Source organism: Physella acuta, unplaced genomic scaffold (genome assembly GCF_028476545.2).
Source record: "Physella acuta isolate Inbredline_101_S28 unplaced genomic scaffold, ASM2847654v3 ptg000792l, whole genome shotgun sequence".
Classification (NCBI taxonomy): domain Eukaryota; kingdom Metazoa; phylum Mollusca; class Gastropoda; family Physidae; genus Physella; species Physella acuta.
In genome coordinates this window covers 602,501-620,725 of record NW_026732310.1, presented here as the reverse complement: position 1 = coordinate 620,725, position 18,225 = coordinate 602,501, and the positions used below count along the sequence as shown (strand labels likewise).

At 38.3% G+C, this 18,225-nt stretch overlaps 1 protein-coding gene across 3 annotated transcripts; it reads left to right on the top strand.

Annotated features, from left to right (window-relative positions):
• The first annotated feature begins 456 nt into the window (after window positions 1–456).
• LOC131950961 (uncharacterized) lies at window positions 457–16,538 on the top strand. Of its 3 annotated transcripts, none has more exons than XM_059313191.1 (8): window positions 457–1,009; window positions 7,236–8,294; window positions 8,471–8,504; window positions 9,884–10,022; window positions 10,837–10,930; window positions 13,737–13,911; window positions 14,617–14,740; window positions 16,040–16,538. In XM_059313191.1, exons 2-8 carry the CDS (start codon window positions 7,339–7,341, stop codon window positions 16,201–16,203), a joined length of 1,686 nt encoding a protein of 561 aa, XP_059169174.1. In that variant the 5' UTR covers window positions 457–1,009; window positions 7,236–7,338; the 3' UTR covers window positions 16,204–16,538. The 3 variants fall into 3 exon arrangements, with proteins under 3 accessions (XP_059169174.1, XP_059169172.1, XP_059169173.1); XM_059313189.1 differs by lacking the exon at window positions 8,471–8,504 and adding an exon at window positions 8,706–8,716 and having other exon boundaries at window positions 7,236–8,317; XM_059313190.1 differs by lacking the exon at window positions 8,471–8,504 and having other exon boundaries at window positions 7,236–8,328.
• The last annotated feature ends 1,687 nt before the right edge of the window (window positions 16,539–18,225 follow it).

Below are 18,225 nucleotides of genomic sequence, written 5' to 3'. Positions count from 1 at the left end.
AAAATAAATTTATGCTGAGAAACATTTTATCATTGTGTCCCTAACCCCACTCAAATCGTATTTTTAGCCAATACTTTTTCCCCCTAGGCCTGCTAGAGCGACTGAATTGCTATACAAAGCGCAGATATTTCTAGAAATGTTATCACTGGATAGGGCTTCATCTGATGTGTGGGATTGTTTGTTTACCTTCGTATCGTGATGGGCGGGGTGGAGGGGACATAACTCCAGCTCGATCCCTAGTTAGGGAGCGACACGCTATGATTAGCCCAGGCAAACAGACCCTTAACGCGGCGTGACGTAGCACACCTGTGACGTCATGCATATTTTTAATCCCCCGCCCCTTACCCCACATTGAGGCGCAGCGATGCGTGTCGTCGTCTGCATTTGTTGGAGCGGAATACTTTCACAGGCCAGTCTATATAGGCCGGCGTGCTGGATCTGCTGCTACCAGACGGTTTGCCACTAGATGGCGGGTTGACGACTTGAAAAACACAAGCGGCATTTACCACTTTTAGCGCGATAAAACAACAGCAACTCGTCTTACACAGCATATAGGATTCATTACTTTGTTTTAGGATAGTGGAAGTCATTTCATTCGTAATACTAGTCGTGTCGCAACAGGCCGTGTTTGTGTGTGTTTTTTTTTCTTAAAGGACCAAGTGTGGCAACTTTCTGATTCAAAGAGATTACTTGAGGCCGAAGCTGAGCAGATACTACTAGCTGACTATAGCTGATCACAGATTTCATTGACTGGCCAAAGCTGACCACACGTTCATTGACTGGCCAAAGCTGACCACACGTTCATTGACTGGCCAAAGCTGACCACTCGTTCATTGACTGGCCAAAGCTGACCACTCGTTCATTGACTGGCCAAGGTGACGTCATAGGGTCAGTTGTATATACATGGACGAGAAAAAACAATTGATGGAAAGGGGCTATAACCCGGATACATACAGCGCTCACCCGTACCAGCATCGAGTTATGGTTCTTGCTGTTCCAAACGAAAGGGGTGAGTACACATCAAAACAGTCTCAATAAGCCACGTGATCGATAAGTCACGTGATCGATAAGTCACGTGATGAATAAGTAAAACAAACAATAAGATAAGCCCACAATCAATAAGTCACCTAATCAGTAAACCACATAAATTAATTAGTTATCTAATTAATACTGTTAGATATATAACTTGATGTTGTAGGTCTATAACTTGATGTTGTAGGTCTATAACCTGATGTTGTAGGTCTATAACTTGATGTTGTAGGTCTATAACTTGATGTTGTAGGTCTATAACTTGATGTTGTAGGTCTATAACTTGATGTTGTAGGTCTATAACCTGATGTTGTGGACCTATAACCTGATGTTGTAGGTCTATAACTTGATGTTGTAGGTCTATAACTTGATGTTGTAGGTCTATAACTTGATGTTGTAGGTCTATAACCTGATGTTGTAGGTCTATAACCTGATGTTGTAGGTCTATAACCTGATGTTGTAGACCTATAACCTGATGTTGTAGGTCTATAACCTGATGTTGTAGGTCTATAACCTGATGTTGTAGACCTATAACCTGATGTTGTAGGTCTATAACCTGATGTTGTAGGTCTATAGCCTGATGTTGTAGGTCTATAACTTGATGTTGTAGGTCTATAACTTGATGTTGTAGGTCTATAACTTGATGTTGTAGGTCTATAACTTGATCTTGTAGGTCTATAACTTGATGTTGTAGGTCTATAACATAATATTTTAAATACTTTAGAAACAAATATTTAATTTATCGTATTTAAAAACATTTTAAATCTCAAATTCAATCATACATTTTAAAAACTCCAACACATCTCAAAACGATATCTTTGAAACCTTACGAATGTTGATAAAGTATGTGCGATAAAATTTCACAAATGTTAACAATTTCTTAGCTTGAAAACCCCACAACTGTTAACAATTTAGTAGCTATAAAAACCCATAAATATTACAAATTCAGTAGCTATAAAACCCCACAAATATTAACAATTTCGTAGCTATAAACCCCCATAAATGTTAATTTCTTAACTTGAAAACCCCACAAATATTAACAATTTTGTAGCTATAAAACCCCACAAATGTTAACATTACGTAGCTATAAAGCTAAAACATTCCAACAATGGCCTAGCTATAAAAAGTGAAACATTCGGATGTCAACCTTAGCTAGGTTAACATCTGACATCCTTTACGCATGTCACGTTTTGAAGCAGCAATCATATGTCATTTCCGCCACTCCCTCCATCTGTAGCAGACGACACCACGACTGTAGAGTCAGGGTGACCGCCGCGGGTTAATCCCCGACTCCGCCCCATTCATCATATCTTAGCACCAACATGAACAAATCCTATTGTGTTTATAATTGTACAATTGATTGCACAAACTAAGCGGTTAGATCAAATTTCTCTGCACAATATGTGAAGGCTTAAGCCTAACAATGTCAGATAAAAATTTGTCACTCTAAACTTTTTTCCGTCTGACGGTTGTAAGCGGAACAATCGCGGTTATAACAGCTGCTAACATAACTTGTTTGACTAAAACATTTGTCCGGTGCTAATTTTTCATTGCCAACGATTTCTAATGTTTTAATAAAAAAAGCCATATTCATACAAATGCATATAATGCTACTTCTCAGGAAATATAATTAGATCTACCTTCCCAGTTATTGTCTAATCATTTGAGTCCCCGAACAAAGAGAGCCAATTTTGCTTTACCTATCGCTTTGCACCGTCAAACGTAAAGCAAGGGTTTACAGTAAACAGCCCAATATTTTAAAGCATACCATAAGAAAAACTATCTTACAGTACGCCTTGTAAATTAACGGCTCTAATAGCCAGTTGCGGTGTTAAGTTTTTACTTTTAACATCTCGTCCTTAGTCTTACGAGATTCATGCGGTGTTTTTACTTAACACCTTGTCTTTAGACTTACGAGATTCATACGGTGCTAAGTTTTTATTACACATTCCGTCTTTAGACTTACGGCCTTCAAGTCCTGACATTAAATACTGTCTTATACACACTGGCGGCCGCAAACGTTAAAATCAAATTACAATTTTTCATAAACCTGATCTTGTTAATCCACAAATCAACAATCGTACAACACCTGATCCACAAATCAACAGTTGATCTGACCCAACAGCTTAACGCGATTTGATCCCCTAAAAATTCGAGATTATGAACACACCCGCCACACAGCTAATGTTCCCTTTATTTGCTTTTAGTTCACGTTTTTTATTGACACACGCATTTCTTGACATCGTCTATTTGAAAGAGTTTGATTTAAGGTGCCCGTAATTCCCCCAAGCAAATAAAGTTTTTGTTTTATGTTGACAGTCTTACACACCCAAATACTGACGTTATTGTCAAGACAACCAATCAATAAACCATCGTTGATCTTTGATTGTAACAAAACTATCATCCTGTGATACAAGATGTGACATGATTGTTGACCCTATCATACCAGATGTGACATAATTATTGAACGCGTCATACCAGATGTGACATGATTGTTGACCCTGTGATACAAGATGTGACATGATTGTTGACCCTGTGATACAAGATGTGACATGATTGTTGACCCTGTGATACAAGATGTGACATGATTGTTGTCATACAAGATGTGACATGATTGTTGACCCTGTGATACAAGATGTGACATGATTGTTGACCCTGTCATACCAGATGTGACATGATTGTTGTCATACAAGATGTGACATGATTGTTGACCCTGTCATACCAGATGTGGCATGATTGTTGTCATACCAGATGAGACATGATTGTTGACCCTGTCATACCAGATGTGACATGATTGTTGACCCTGTGATACAAGATGTGACATGATTGTTGACCCCGTCATACAAGATGTGACATGATTGTTGACCCCGTCATACCAGATGTGACATGATTGTTGACCCTGTCATGCCAGATGTGACATGATTGTTGTCATACCAGATGTGACATGATTGTTGTCATACAAGATGTGACATGATTGTTGTCATACAAGATGTGACATGATTGTTGACCCTGTCATACCAGATGTGACATGATAGTTGTCATACAAGATGTGACATGATTGTTGTCATACAAGATGTGACATGATTGTTGTCATACAAGATGTGACATGATTATTGACCCTGTCATACAAGATTTGACATGATTGTTGTCATACAAGATGTGACATGATTGTTGTCATACAAGATGTGACATGATTGTTGTCATACAAGATGTGACATGATTGTTGACCCTGTCATACAAGATGTGACATGATTGTTGTCATACAAGATGTGACATGATTGTTGACCCTGTCATACAAGATGTGACATGATTGTTGACCCTGTCATACAAGATGTGACATGATTGTTGTCATACAAGATGTGACATGATTGTTGACCCTGTCATACCAGATGTGACATGATTGTTGACTAGTCGACGTGCTAATTATTCCAACAGACAAAATAAGATGCTGAGTAGAAAACATATCTGTCTAGCAAACGTTGAGCTCACAAATTTCACGTTTTTAAAGTTCTATTAGTCAGTTAAACAGTAAATCAATCAGTTAATCAAGCATTCGATGAATAGATCATCCACAAAGTATGTGATATTTTGACAAGACAGGGCAGATTTCGATTACCAAACATCAATTTTTACACTTTACCAAATATCAGTTTGTGCACTTTAACAAACATCCAATTTTGATACTTTAATAAACATCCAATTTTAACACTTTAACAAACATCAATTTTGATGCTTTAACAAACATCAATTTGATACTTAAATAAACATCAAATTATGATACTTTAATAAACATCAATTTTTATTCTTTCTAAACCTCATGTGATAAGACACAGGCTACCGTTCTAGTTTAATGAAGATGATCTCCCATTAGTAGCGTAGATATTGAAAGTGTATTTGCAATCTAGAACTAGTTCTTACTCAGTACTTTTCATTCATTACGTATACGATCTTGTAATCTTGTAATGTAGGCCTATACAATATGAACAGATATTTAAATCTAAATGTCAAATGAACAACAAGTCTCTAGCATTTAGCTAACAGCTAGTTGTAATAAGACTTTAGTAGAATATAGCTAACAGCTAATTGTATTAAGACTTCTGTAGAATATAGCTAACAGCTAGTTGTAATAAGACTTCTGTAGTGTATAGCTAACAGCTAGCAGTTGTAACAATACTTCTGTAGCATATAGCTAACAGCTAGCAGTTGTAACAATACTTCTGTAGCATATAGCTAACAGCTAGCAGTTGTAACAATACTTAAACACATGAAATAAACCTAACGATAATCCCCTGAACCAATAAAACTAAATTAAAATCGCGTGTCGCTACAAGCAGACCTCAAATAGAACCTTCTCGTTCACTATCTCGATCTAATAGGCTAGGGGGTGGGAGGTGGAGGGGGGGGGGGGGGGGATCAAATCAGCGAAGGGGTGAGAACAGGGCGCCATGTAATGTCAAATCTTGACACACTTGTCAAATGTGAAAGCCTTGATTCAAGACATTGTCAAATGTGAAAGCCTTGATTCAAGACATTCAATCAACAGACAGCTCGTAATTCAGGCCTTTTGGCTAACAGCTGTCTGAGAATATGAACAGAACTTGAACATTGCTGACATAGGACGATTTGCTGTCTGACAATATGAACAGCTTGATACAAAGTTCTAAACACGCCGTCTATATAAAAATCTCATTTTAAATTTGGAATTCTACACAGCGAGATGTGCAATCTGTACACTCGGAGAAAATGTAACAGGTCACGTCAGACTTTCGCTCAATTTGTATGAAGATTATTTTAATGACACCATTTAACTATACATTACTGGATTAATTCTTCATTTTGTAGATTTGAGGCAAGTTGTAGATGGCGCGGTCGCTAATCCAAAAGTGTCAACATGGGATCTTATCTCTCGGGTATCTATAATGGGTGACACCGGTTTAGGTCTGGGATCTTATCTGTGGGTGTCTCTGATTGGTGACACCTATTTAGGTCTGGGATCTTATGTGTGGGGTGTCTATGATGGGTGACACCGGTTTAGGTCTAGGATCTTATGTGTGGGGTGTCTATGATGGGTGACACCGGTTTATGTATGGTATCTTATCAGTGGGGTGTCTATGATGGGTGACACCTATTTAGGTCTGGGATCTTATGTGTGGGGTGTCTCTGATATGGTGACACCTATTTAGGTCTGGGATCTTATGTGTGGGGTGTCTATGATGGGTGACACCGGTTTAGGTCTAGAGATTCCATCTTAAATATTCAAGTAGAATATAGAAGTTTAACCCTGTGTTATATCCTGTGTGGTGGGCTTGCGTTTAAACTAGACATCGGTCAAGCAAACCTAATAGCAACAAAAAAAAACAATTTGCACCAGCAAACCCACTAGCTACAGCAAATTTACAGGCTTCAGTCGCACAACAGTTGTAGAGGTGTGTCTAGTACAACTATCTTAATGTAGGATCCAATGCTACATGAAACTGACTCTAATTAACCTTTGTTACAGTTCAATACAATCTTCACTAATTGACTATTAGAAAGATATAAATAAATCATGATGAGGGGGTGGCGTGGGTGAAGCAGGCCTCGGGACATATGGCAGGATTATACATGTAGCGCTACATGTGTAGGGACAGGGGCTGATTGAGCTTGAGCGGGGCCCCGGGCTGAAACTTTCTAGGGCCCCTGATAATATATATATATATATATATATATATATATATATATATATATATATATATATATATATATATATATATATATATATATATATATATATATATATATATATATATATATATATATATATATATATATATATATATATATATATATATATAAAGGACGCGCACGTTTCAAAATTTAAATGTTTTATTCTTACTTAGCGCTTCATTTGACACCGCTATTTACAAACCTGCACATTTAAATAGCTAATTTTTCGAAAAAAAAACAAACTGCTACATTATCGTCAACTTGGACACAAGTGGTCAGCGTTTTAATATCGATTTCTACATTTTTACACTTGAACATTGGTGAACCGTATCGATTGTTATATAACTACAATCTACACAACAGAACAGTATTGTTTAAACGTATTCTAAAAATATACAGAAAACTTCTGTGACGTTCTAAGTATGTTATGTGATCATTGATTGACTTAGAAAAAAAAACCATTAAACAAAATTGTTAATAATTACAATTTTTCTCCCCAGACGTTGCGCCCAACTGCTTATTTCGGCTGGTACACAGGCTAGGTCAAGGTCACAGCGGAGACGCATCTTGGCCTGGACCCTGGTGTTCGCCGTGTTTATCTTCATGCTGACCTACAACCACCAGCCCTCGGTCCTCTCACACTCCGAGCCCAGCGCTGACCTCGGCAACGAAGTCCTTAACCTTGACTCCAGGAAAGATTTTAAACTGCTGGACATCAAGGACACCAAGGACACCAACGCCAACAACAAGCTCAAGTTCCTCAGCGAGAACGGGGAGGAGGAGGGGGACGAGAACCCGCCGGACCTCAGGTCAGACCTGGCCCCGCCCATCGTCCACGTCCTGTGGTGCGGGGTCAAGCGGTTCGAGTTCCGGCACTACCTCAGCATCAAGCGAGCCAACTTCATCATCAAACCCGACAAAATCATCTTCCACTACCAGGACCTGCCCGTGTCGGACCACGAACAGTACTACACCTGGTTCAACAAAACCCTCACTGAAAATGATCACGTTCTCTTGAAGAAAATCAACACCACAACCTGCCCTGAATCAGGCGCGGAGAGATACATGCTTGTCTTGAGTATTCTGGAATATTTTGGCGGCATCTACGTACCGGAAGACGCCATTCTAGTAGACTTCCCTGTCCACTTGCGGGCAGCGCAGTTCGTGTCCGGGGTTTACCCCAAGAGCTTGTCCGAGTATCTAGACGGCATTATCGTGGCCAAGAGAAACGGCTTCATCAGCCCCTCTAGTCAGACCGGCCTCAACGTAGTGCTAGCCTCAGGCAGGTCCAAGGCTCAAGGCACCATCGAGCCTTGTGGTTCACCCCACGACTACAACACTGGCCAAGGTGAAGGTAACCTCATCTGTGTCAAGGTCACGGAGGAGATCTTCCCAGCAGACATCTGGGATGCGGACACGAACTTTGCCCTACTGTGTCGGGTGGCGGGCTATGGCATGAAGACGATACAGCGCACATTCAACAGCCGGACCTCCATCCCAAAGATCGGACATTACATCTGTTGGGATTGTGAGCTCAAGTTCAGCACATACATCAGTGTACTCAGTGCTTTAAACATCGCCGGTTTATCTAAGGTAATACACACATACATCACATACATACATCAGTGTCCTCAGTGCTTTAAATATTGCAGGCTTATCTAAGGTAATACATACATCAGTGTACTCAGTGCTTTAAATATCGCAGGCTTATCTAAGGTAATACATACATCAGTGTCCTCAGTGCTTTAAATATCGCAGGCTTATCTAAGGTAAGACATACATCAGTGTACTCAGTGCTTTAAATATCGCAGGCTTATCTAAGGTAAGACATACATCAGTGTACTCAGTGCTTTAAATATCGCAGGCTTATCTAAGGTAATACATACATCAGTGTCCTCAGTGCTTTAAATATCGCAGGCTTATCTAAGGTAATACATACATCAGTGTACTCAGTGCTTTAAACATTGCAGGCTTATCTAAGGTAACACATACATACTACAATATAACAACAACGTAGCTGGCTAGACTAATTTGCAGTTGATATATATTATAAGGAAAGATCACATCTCTAAATTACCATAGTACTAGCAATACCACATCTCATAGAGTTAGCTGTGTGGTTGTACCACATCTTCCAGAGTTAGCTGTGTGGTTGTACCACATCTCCCAGAGTTAGCTGTGTGGTCGTACCACATCTCCCAGAGTTAGCTGTGTGGTTGTACCACATCTCCCAGCGTTAGCTGTGTGGTTGTACCACATCTCCCAGCGTTAGCTGTGTGGTTGTACCACATCTCCCAATTTTATCTATGTGGTTGTAACACATCTCCCAGAGTTAGCGGTGTGGTTGTACCACATCTTCCAGAGTTACCACAATAGCCACACCAGCCGATCTAGCTGATCTATCCTTGCCACAAATCCATCGCTAGATGAAAACGTAGATTTGACGAAGGTTTTAATCCTGATCATAAAGATTCAATTGGATTACAGTTTGATTAGGAGCCCAGTAATCTTCACTGATCTAACATCTTTACAATTTATATTTTGTATAGTAAAATCTCTTTGAATGTCATGCCTCTTTAACTCTCAAAAGCCGTCTAGAGCTCTCGCTTTATTCTAAGCCGGCCGTTTATCTTCATCGGCCCCACAATGCCGGGTCAACTCCGGTAAACACAAACACACACACACAAACACACATACTCACACCCACACTCCCACACACACACACACAACCACTAGCTAACTAGCAACACATCTTGGAATAACTGATTTATAGTTAACCCTAACCCTAACTTATCTAGCAAAAAACATATGTTCCCTGTGATGTAGGTGTACTAACCATGTTCGCTGTGATGTAGATGTACTAACCATGTTCCCTGTGATGTATGTGTACTAACCATGTTCCCTGTGATGTAGGTGTACTAACCATGTTCCCTGTGATGTAGGTGTACTAACCATGTTCCCTGTAATGTAGATGTACTAACCATGTTCCATGTGATGTAGGTGTACTAAACATATTCCCTGTAATGCAGATGTACTAACCATGTTCCCTGTAATGTAGGTGTACTAAAAATGCTCCCTGTGATGGTGGTGTACTAACCATGTTCCCTGTGATGTAGGTGTACTAACCATGTTCCCTGTGATATTGTAGGTGTACGTACACGGCATCAAGCAGCCGACGGGTCTATGGTGGAACAAACTACTGCTCACACAGAGGGTCATACACGTGTACCGGGAATACCCGGAGACGTCACAAGACAGGTCCACCATGACACAGGAGCTGGCACAAGGTACTCAACACATTAGGTGTACTACACATCCGTCTTTTGATTTGTTACACGTCCGTGTTTTGATGTGTTACACGTCCGTCTTTTGATTTGTTACACGTCCGTCTTTTGATGTGTTACACGTCCGTCTTTTGATTTGGTACACGTCCGTCTTTTGATTTGTTACACGTCCGTCTTTTGATTTGTTACACGTCCGTCTTTTGATGTGTTGCACGTCCGTCTTTTGATGTGTTACACGTCCGTCTTTTGATTTGTTACACGTCCGTGTTTTGATGTGTTACACGTCCGTCTTTTGATTTGTTACACGTCCGTCTTTTGATGTGTTACACGTCCGTCTTTTGATTTGGTACACGTCCGTCTTTTGATGTGTTACACGTCCGTCTTTTGATTTGTTACGTCCGTCTTTTGATTTGTTACGTCCGTGTTTTATTATACGTCCGTCTTTTAATTTGTTATACAAGTTATACGTCTGTGTTTTCTTTTCTTGTTTTCTTTTATATCGATATTTCGCAGTGCATAGTATTTAATAGATGCGTTTTCTTGTATAGGGGTCTATGCTTACTTTAAATTACGTCCGTGTTTTGGTTATTTTACTTTCTTGTTTTCTTTTATACACGTCTCTGTAGCCTAAGAATACATGTGTGTGGGTTTTGTTTCACGGTACAACTGTTTCTAAATCCTATCCTTTGCTTAAAATAGTGTGTGTTTTAAAAGCATATTCCTATAATGGCTTAAAGAATAGACAAGCATACATACATTTAACTACTGTGACTTCTCTAACGACACAACTTTCACAACTGTTTCTCTGTGACTTCAGCCATAATGCGGGTATCGATACTGCTGAAGTATGGCGGTGTGTACTGTGACAGCAAGGTTATCTGGACCAATACGATACCGGAAGATTATTTCTCGTGAGTATTTTAAAACGTTTTTCTTAACTCAGCTTCGCGTTTGTTTGGTTGTTTGGATGTTTGTTGTTAAAATTGACATCGAAAATTAGCCCACTTCTGATTGCTCTAGAGACCTGAAATTTGGCATGCATGCTACTTTCGCCTAACAATTTCAGATGCAATCATAAAAACTAGCAATTAGTGACCGTAATTAGCTTAATTTAATTACGCCCCAAGGACCATAAAATTGAGGACATGATTTCTAAAGATACCGACAAGACTGGAGGCCTATTGGCACAGTTACTTCGGCCCGAATCGATGTGAGCGCGCTGGCCGTGATCGTATAGTGGTTAGTACTTCGCGTTGTGGCCGCGACAACCCAGGTTCGAATCCTGGTCGCTCAAGATTTTTAGTCCGTGTATTTATAAACACTTTTTTAAAAACCACGTTTTTCATGTGTAGCAACGGACTAAAAAGGAGAAAATAAAATACTTAAAAAAAACTTTAAAAAAAACCACGTTTTTTATGTGTAGCAACGGACTAAAAAGGAGAACGGACACGGTAACACATTGTTAACGGTGACACGGTTGGTACGCTGGGCATGCTAAAATACACATAAACACGTTTTTCCTTAACTCAGCTTCGCGTTTATTTGTTTGTTTATGGGAGATTTGATCACGTGATTCGTGAGTAGATCTCCACGCCAGCAACGTAAATTACACCCTTTCTCTGTTTAAAGCGTATCGGTCGCTCAAGATTTTTTTAGTCCGTGTAATTAAAAACACTTAGTCAAGTCATACTTAATCAAGTGATTAGATAAAGTAGAAAATAAACTATATTAAAAACTTTTTAAAAACCACGTTTTTCATGTGTAGCAACGGACTAAAAAGGAGAAAATAAAATACTTAAAAAAATTTAAAAAAAAAACCACGTTTTTCTTGTGGACTAAAAAGTAGAAAATAACTATTTACATACATTTGATGACAAAAAACGTGGGTCGGGCAGATGGGTCGGGAAATTTGATGGTGAACGTACCCACGTTTTTTGTCATCAAATGTATGTAAATAGTTATTTTCTACTTTTTAGTCCACAAGAAAAACGTGGTTTTTTTTAAAAAATTTTTTAAGTATTTTATTTAAACTGCTGTCATCAAACATCAAACAGTAAACGTTGAATCAAACTCCACAGGAGCTGAGAGATTAGACCAATAGTAAAACTAGATTCGCGGGTTTTATTAGCAGGTTTTCCCCAGAAAGTTATATGTGTGTGTGCGTATAGGGTGGGGGGGGGGGGGGGAGATGGGCGACTTGAAATTTCAGGGTGGGTATGGGGGGGGGCAGAGTGATTAAAGAATATATTTTCTAGATCAATTTTGTTTCCTCAGCGGAGTATGGGTGGGGGACGGGATGTCGGGCGTACTCTATTTATACTACGCTAATCACCTGCTGAAACAGTCATATTTTTGTGACTGTTTTGAAGAAACATAGAGATCAAGTTAACCGTTGCCATCACTAAAACAGTGTTCATAGAGATCACGTTACGTGGCTATAATTATTTGTTCACCCGGCACATTGTCCATTATGTGACATATCCGTCCTGCCTTTATTACATGTTTTATTCCCTGCCCCAATTTCTAGCTTTATCAAACTTGCGTCATTTCCTGTATAGCACGTTTAGTTCCTACAATATGGCGTGCACTAGCCACTGAACTACCCGAGGTCTACCCTCACTCACCACTACCCACCTGTTCCCCCGATCAACGGCTGTCATATTTCTGGCGTGTTCTGGATCTTAGGTCACCGACTCTGCGACCCCTGGCATTGTCCGCGTGACTGTGTTGAACCCAGAATATTTTGTCCCCACCAGCAGAACGAATGGACCCCCAGCTTGTGTGTCATGTCTATAAGTGCGACACGAATGTTGTACAAGAGATCACACAACACACAGACGAACATTTCTATAGAGTAAATTTAACAAGACGGGACAGGCAGACAAAAGAATCATCTTGTCAGATCTTGAATCCATTTATCGACAGCTGTAAATCATCACGAGAAAGCTTATTCACCTCTCACCCCCACCCCATGATTCCCCCCCCCCCCCCCCTCCTACCAGGGACTACCCCTGTCCTACATTGCACCCCCACCCCCAACACACATTTGTCAAGGTTCACCCCTCTATAGGTTTAAGTAAATTCGCCTTCAAACAAAAAATTAAAATGACCTATTGCAATAGTTTATGGTTGAGTGAATATCGATTCATGCAGAAAATATGTTGTTGAATTTTTTTATTGGCAACTCCCCCTCCCCCTCCTCCCCCCCCCCCTCGTTATAGACGGGCACATCTTCGCTAGTGCAGTCTAGCGTGTCAAACATGAAATCTTGAGAGGAACTTCACACGGCATAAAGGGACCAAGTTTTGCCCGAGTTATACACGATTCTCATCGAACACATAATACAACATATATGTTGCATAAGCATATAAATATGTTGTATACAACATATTTATATGTTATACATGATTCTCATTGAACACTTGTACAGAAAATAGAAATGGTGTACGGATATGTTTAAACTCCTGGCTTAGATGAACTAACAAAATCCAATTTTTTTTTTCTTGTACTATTACCCCCCACCCCAGCCCTTCCCCCAACCTCTCAGCCAATCGCCCACCTCACTCCACACATTTAAACACACATTAAACAAATCTTTTAGAATTAAATTATCTTTAAAAATGGCATTCATTTTAAACTATAAATATTGCTTTTAAAAAAAAACACGATTTAGTTATATAAAATCAGCTGTTAAACCAAGAATTTGACATTTCACAGATACGATGCAGTAGCCTCCCCTGACTGGCTGAGTTACGGGTCCTGGCCTGACTCCATCTCTCACACCACCATCATGGCCAAGAAAAACTCGGAATATCTTTTCAAGTTAAGGAACCTGCACTCTCAGCGACACAAGGAGAGGTTCTGGTTCGTCGATCAGTTTCTTGCCTATAAGGTAATATTTTTTTTAAAGAAAAATCTTAATACAAAATGTCAATTCTATTTATGACAGGGACACTGAATTTCAACATAGCAGTTCTGGCTCTGATAGTTTAAATTGAGTCTACGTTTAAGCCAATGTGTGCGCTATGCAACACGGCTAGAGTGACAGACATTTATTGGGCTAAAGCTATACACATGTCATACACACATTAAAATCTGAAACACTGTTTCAGAATAAGACACACAAAACAGCACTATAGAAGCAGATACAGAGAGTATTGTTTTATTATTACAGTGGAATAAAAATAACACCTTTACTTTAAGCCAAAGGCAGAACACCATAACAAAAACCCAAAACACCAATACTGTAGTAGACACAGAACACCATTAGTAGACACAGAACACCATTAGTAGACACAGAACACCATTAGTAGACACAGAACACCATTAGTAGACACAGAACACCATTAGTAGACACAGAACACCATTAGTAGACACAGAACACCATTAGTAGACACAGAACACCATTAGTAGAAACAGAACACCATTAGTAGAAACAGAACACCATTACTGTATTAAACAAAAAACACCATCAGTAAAACAGACGCACACAACACTTCATCAGATGACAAACAAAAATTTTTATCTCACGAAATAATCGCATTGTCCCAATTTTTTTTTTTTTAAAACAAAATAAATTTCAATTTTCTCTTCATAGATATTAGAGGAAAACCCGGATGTTCTATTTTTAGATCGGCACTTCCAAGTGAAATGCCTGAATCAAAATTGTCACCCAACCTGGCAACCCGACTACAAAGCTTCATTTAACGATAACCCACCAGGTAGCCAGATTTTTTTCACATACATTCAATCTGCTTTCAATTGTTCTTTTAAGTCTTAGAAGTCAAATAATTGAAGCAAACAACCACCGTACATTCATCTTAGACTATTGCTTTTATACGTTATTTATTTACACCTTTAAATAGATTTATGGTCAAACTACTTCAAGTGTAATTAGATAATTAAATTTCGTGGTGGTGGAGAGGGGGGGGGATGTCTGAGGGTAAAGTTTTTATAATATCTTAAACAAAAAATGTATTTGAAATTAATGCATTTTAAAACTATAAAACGTTGGCAGCTATCAACACATGAAGAAATGCTTGGTAAAGCGACATCCGTCATAAATTTAATTTTTTTCTTTTTTTTTTTTTTTTTTTTTTTTTGCCGCTTTTAAGGAAGAACTGCAGCAATACATTAATGATACAATCTGCATCTAAAATCATTCAAGCACCATTTACAGCTGTCCCCAGGGGAGTTAATACATTTCCCTGGCGACGTTCATTTCAATACATAAATAATATCACTTAGCCGAGTCATCGCATAGCATTAAAAAACAACTTTTTCAAACAGCCGCCGCCTGTCTTGTCTCTCACAGCAGGGGAATTAACTCGAGCACGCCATTCAGGTGCAGTTCATATGAAGTTGGGCTGATTTTTTTAAAATGACATTTTAATATTTAATACGAGGAAAAAAATGACCCACAGATAAGCTCACTTAATGTTTTGTAAATGATGACAAAAAAATATACCCGTAAATTATTTTAGTTGAATACATGCAGAATCATCGCCTAAAGAATGTAATGGTCGCACGGGAAATTCTCTTTGATGTTGAAGTAGCTAATGGGAAATAACTCTGCGGCACATAAAAAACAACTACTCATTGAATTATAATGCGGCGTACAATCACATAACTATGTGGGTTATGGAACTTAGGTCTGCTAGTCAAGCATGAATTTTGTTTGACAAAGAAAAAATGGTCCTGAGATTGGGTCACTACAGTTTAAAGAAAACACTGTCTTAACACTCTTTTTAAGAAGAGAAAAGAACAAAAAATGTATAACTAGCTCTCATAGCTTAGCCTGACCCCCATAGCGAAGCTAGCTTGATCTAACCCCCATAACTAGGCTACCTTGACCTCGAGGCTACCTTGACCCGACCCCCATAACTAGGCTACCTTGACCTCGAGGCTACCTTGACCCGACCACCATAACTAGGCTACCTTGACCTCGAGGCTACCTTGACCTGACCCCCATAACGAGGCTACCATGACCTGACTGACCAAGCTGCTTCTCTCCCCTCCAGGCGCCAGGTTCGAGTGGCAGAACGAGACGCTGAGCGTGTACTGGGACGTCTTCCCCGAGCTGGAGCTGGACACGGTCAAGTACACCAGCGGTCCGGTGGTCGACGCCGCCAGACGGGCGCTCTACAGGTCCGGCGTCACCATTCAGGACCTGTCTAGTCGGTGATCTTGGCCTGAGTCGTAAGAGACAAGAACCCAGGCAGCTTCAGATATCAGAATTGATGGGGTGACCGTCAGCTGTAGACATCAACACAAGGACACTGCCAGCTGTAGACATCATTTACTAGAGTCATTACCACGGGTGACATTCAAATATTGATTCTAAACATTGTCAACATCATCAACTGTTGCTAACGGGAGCGACCGACATCAACAGCTGTTGCTATTAGCAACAAACGACAACATCAACTGATGCTAAAGTAACGAATGACAACACTACCTGCTGCTAATAGTAAAAATGACATCACTTATGTATTAATATATATATATATATATATATATATATATATATATATATATATATATATATATATATATATATATCATCCATTCATGATCACAATCAATTGAAAAAGCATTTAATATCAACTGGTTGATACAAAAGTGGAAGAAAAAACACAGGAAAGAAAAAATGAAATAAGAGAGTATTCGTGTTTTATATAGTCATATTATCCATAAACATTGACAGTGCATGTTTTTGTTTAGTTTTGGCGGTTACACCATATATATATATATATATATATATATATATATATATATATATATATATATATATATATATATATATATATATATATGCATATATATATATGCATATATATATATATATATATATATATATATATATATATATATATATATATATATATATATATATATATGCATATATATATATATATATATATATATATATATATATATATATATGTATATATATATATATATATATATATATATATGCATATATATATATATATATATATATATATATATATATATATATATATATATATATATATATATATATATATATATATATATATTAGTCTGTAATATTTGTTGTAAATATGAATTGATGAGTCACATGCATATTTCAAGACTTGTTGTGTATGACCAATGAACTGACAATGACAACGTCAATTCTGCATGTTTTAATTAATTATATTAATTAACGAGGGGTAAATGTTTACAGGGTCTAATACAAATTTAATTTATTCCCGTATTACGATATACTTTTTTTAAACACTTTGACCAATGTTTCAAATAAAGAAATGTCTGATGCAAGTTCATCAAATGTGTGTGCCGAATAGCTAACGAGGTCCAAGGTACGCAACTGTGGCATTATTATGCCTAGTTTTCTCATCTCGACAAAAAACATCCGGTTTGTTCAGTACCAAGGAATAGTGTTCCTAAACCTGTGAGATTATAATCTAGAATTATTCAATAAAGAAAACCAATCGCTGGTAATTAGAAGAACACACTAATTAAATACTGGCAATTAATCTACTTTAAAACTAGAAGCCTATACTTGATTTTTGTTTTGCAATATATAAAGGTGTGTGTGGGTGTATGTATGTGTGTTTGTGTGTGTGTATGCGTGTGTGTTGAGGAAAAAATCTTATTAATTCTGTTAGAGCCGTATACTCGGACGTGTAAATAAACCATATTAATTTTTGCTATTGTATAATATAAAAATAAAATTCGCCTTAATATAAGGTCTGGTGATGTTAAGGGAAGCTTGTTTTCACTTGTGAGCTCAGTGATCCCATTTTATGTACGGGGTCTGTGCTATGTAAATACTGTAAGAAATTGTCTTTTGCATTCAAAGTGTATTAGGTATTTGTTGTCTTTGTGTGAGGTGTGTTGGTGATTTGTTGTCTTTGTATGAGGTGTGTTGGTGATTTGTTGTCTTTGTGTGAGGTGTATTGGTGATTTGTTGTCTTTGTATGAGGTGTGTTGGTGATTTGTTGTCTTTGTATGAGGTGTGTTGGTGATTTATTGTCTTTGTGTGAAGTGTGTTGGTGATTTGTTGTCTTTGTGTGAAGTGTGTTGGTGATTTGTTGTCTTGGTTGTGTTTGTGTGTGTTAAATATTTGTTATATTTGATATAAGATTTCACCACGACGTCTGGTCCAATAAATATATTTATATTTTGTACTACAAAACTTTCATCGACCAAAACTTTTTCT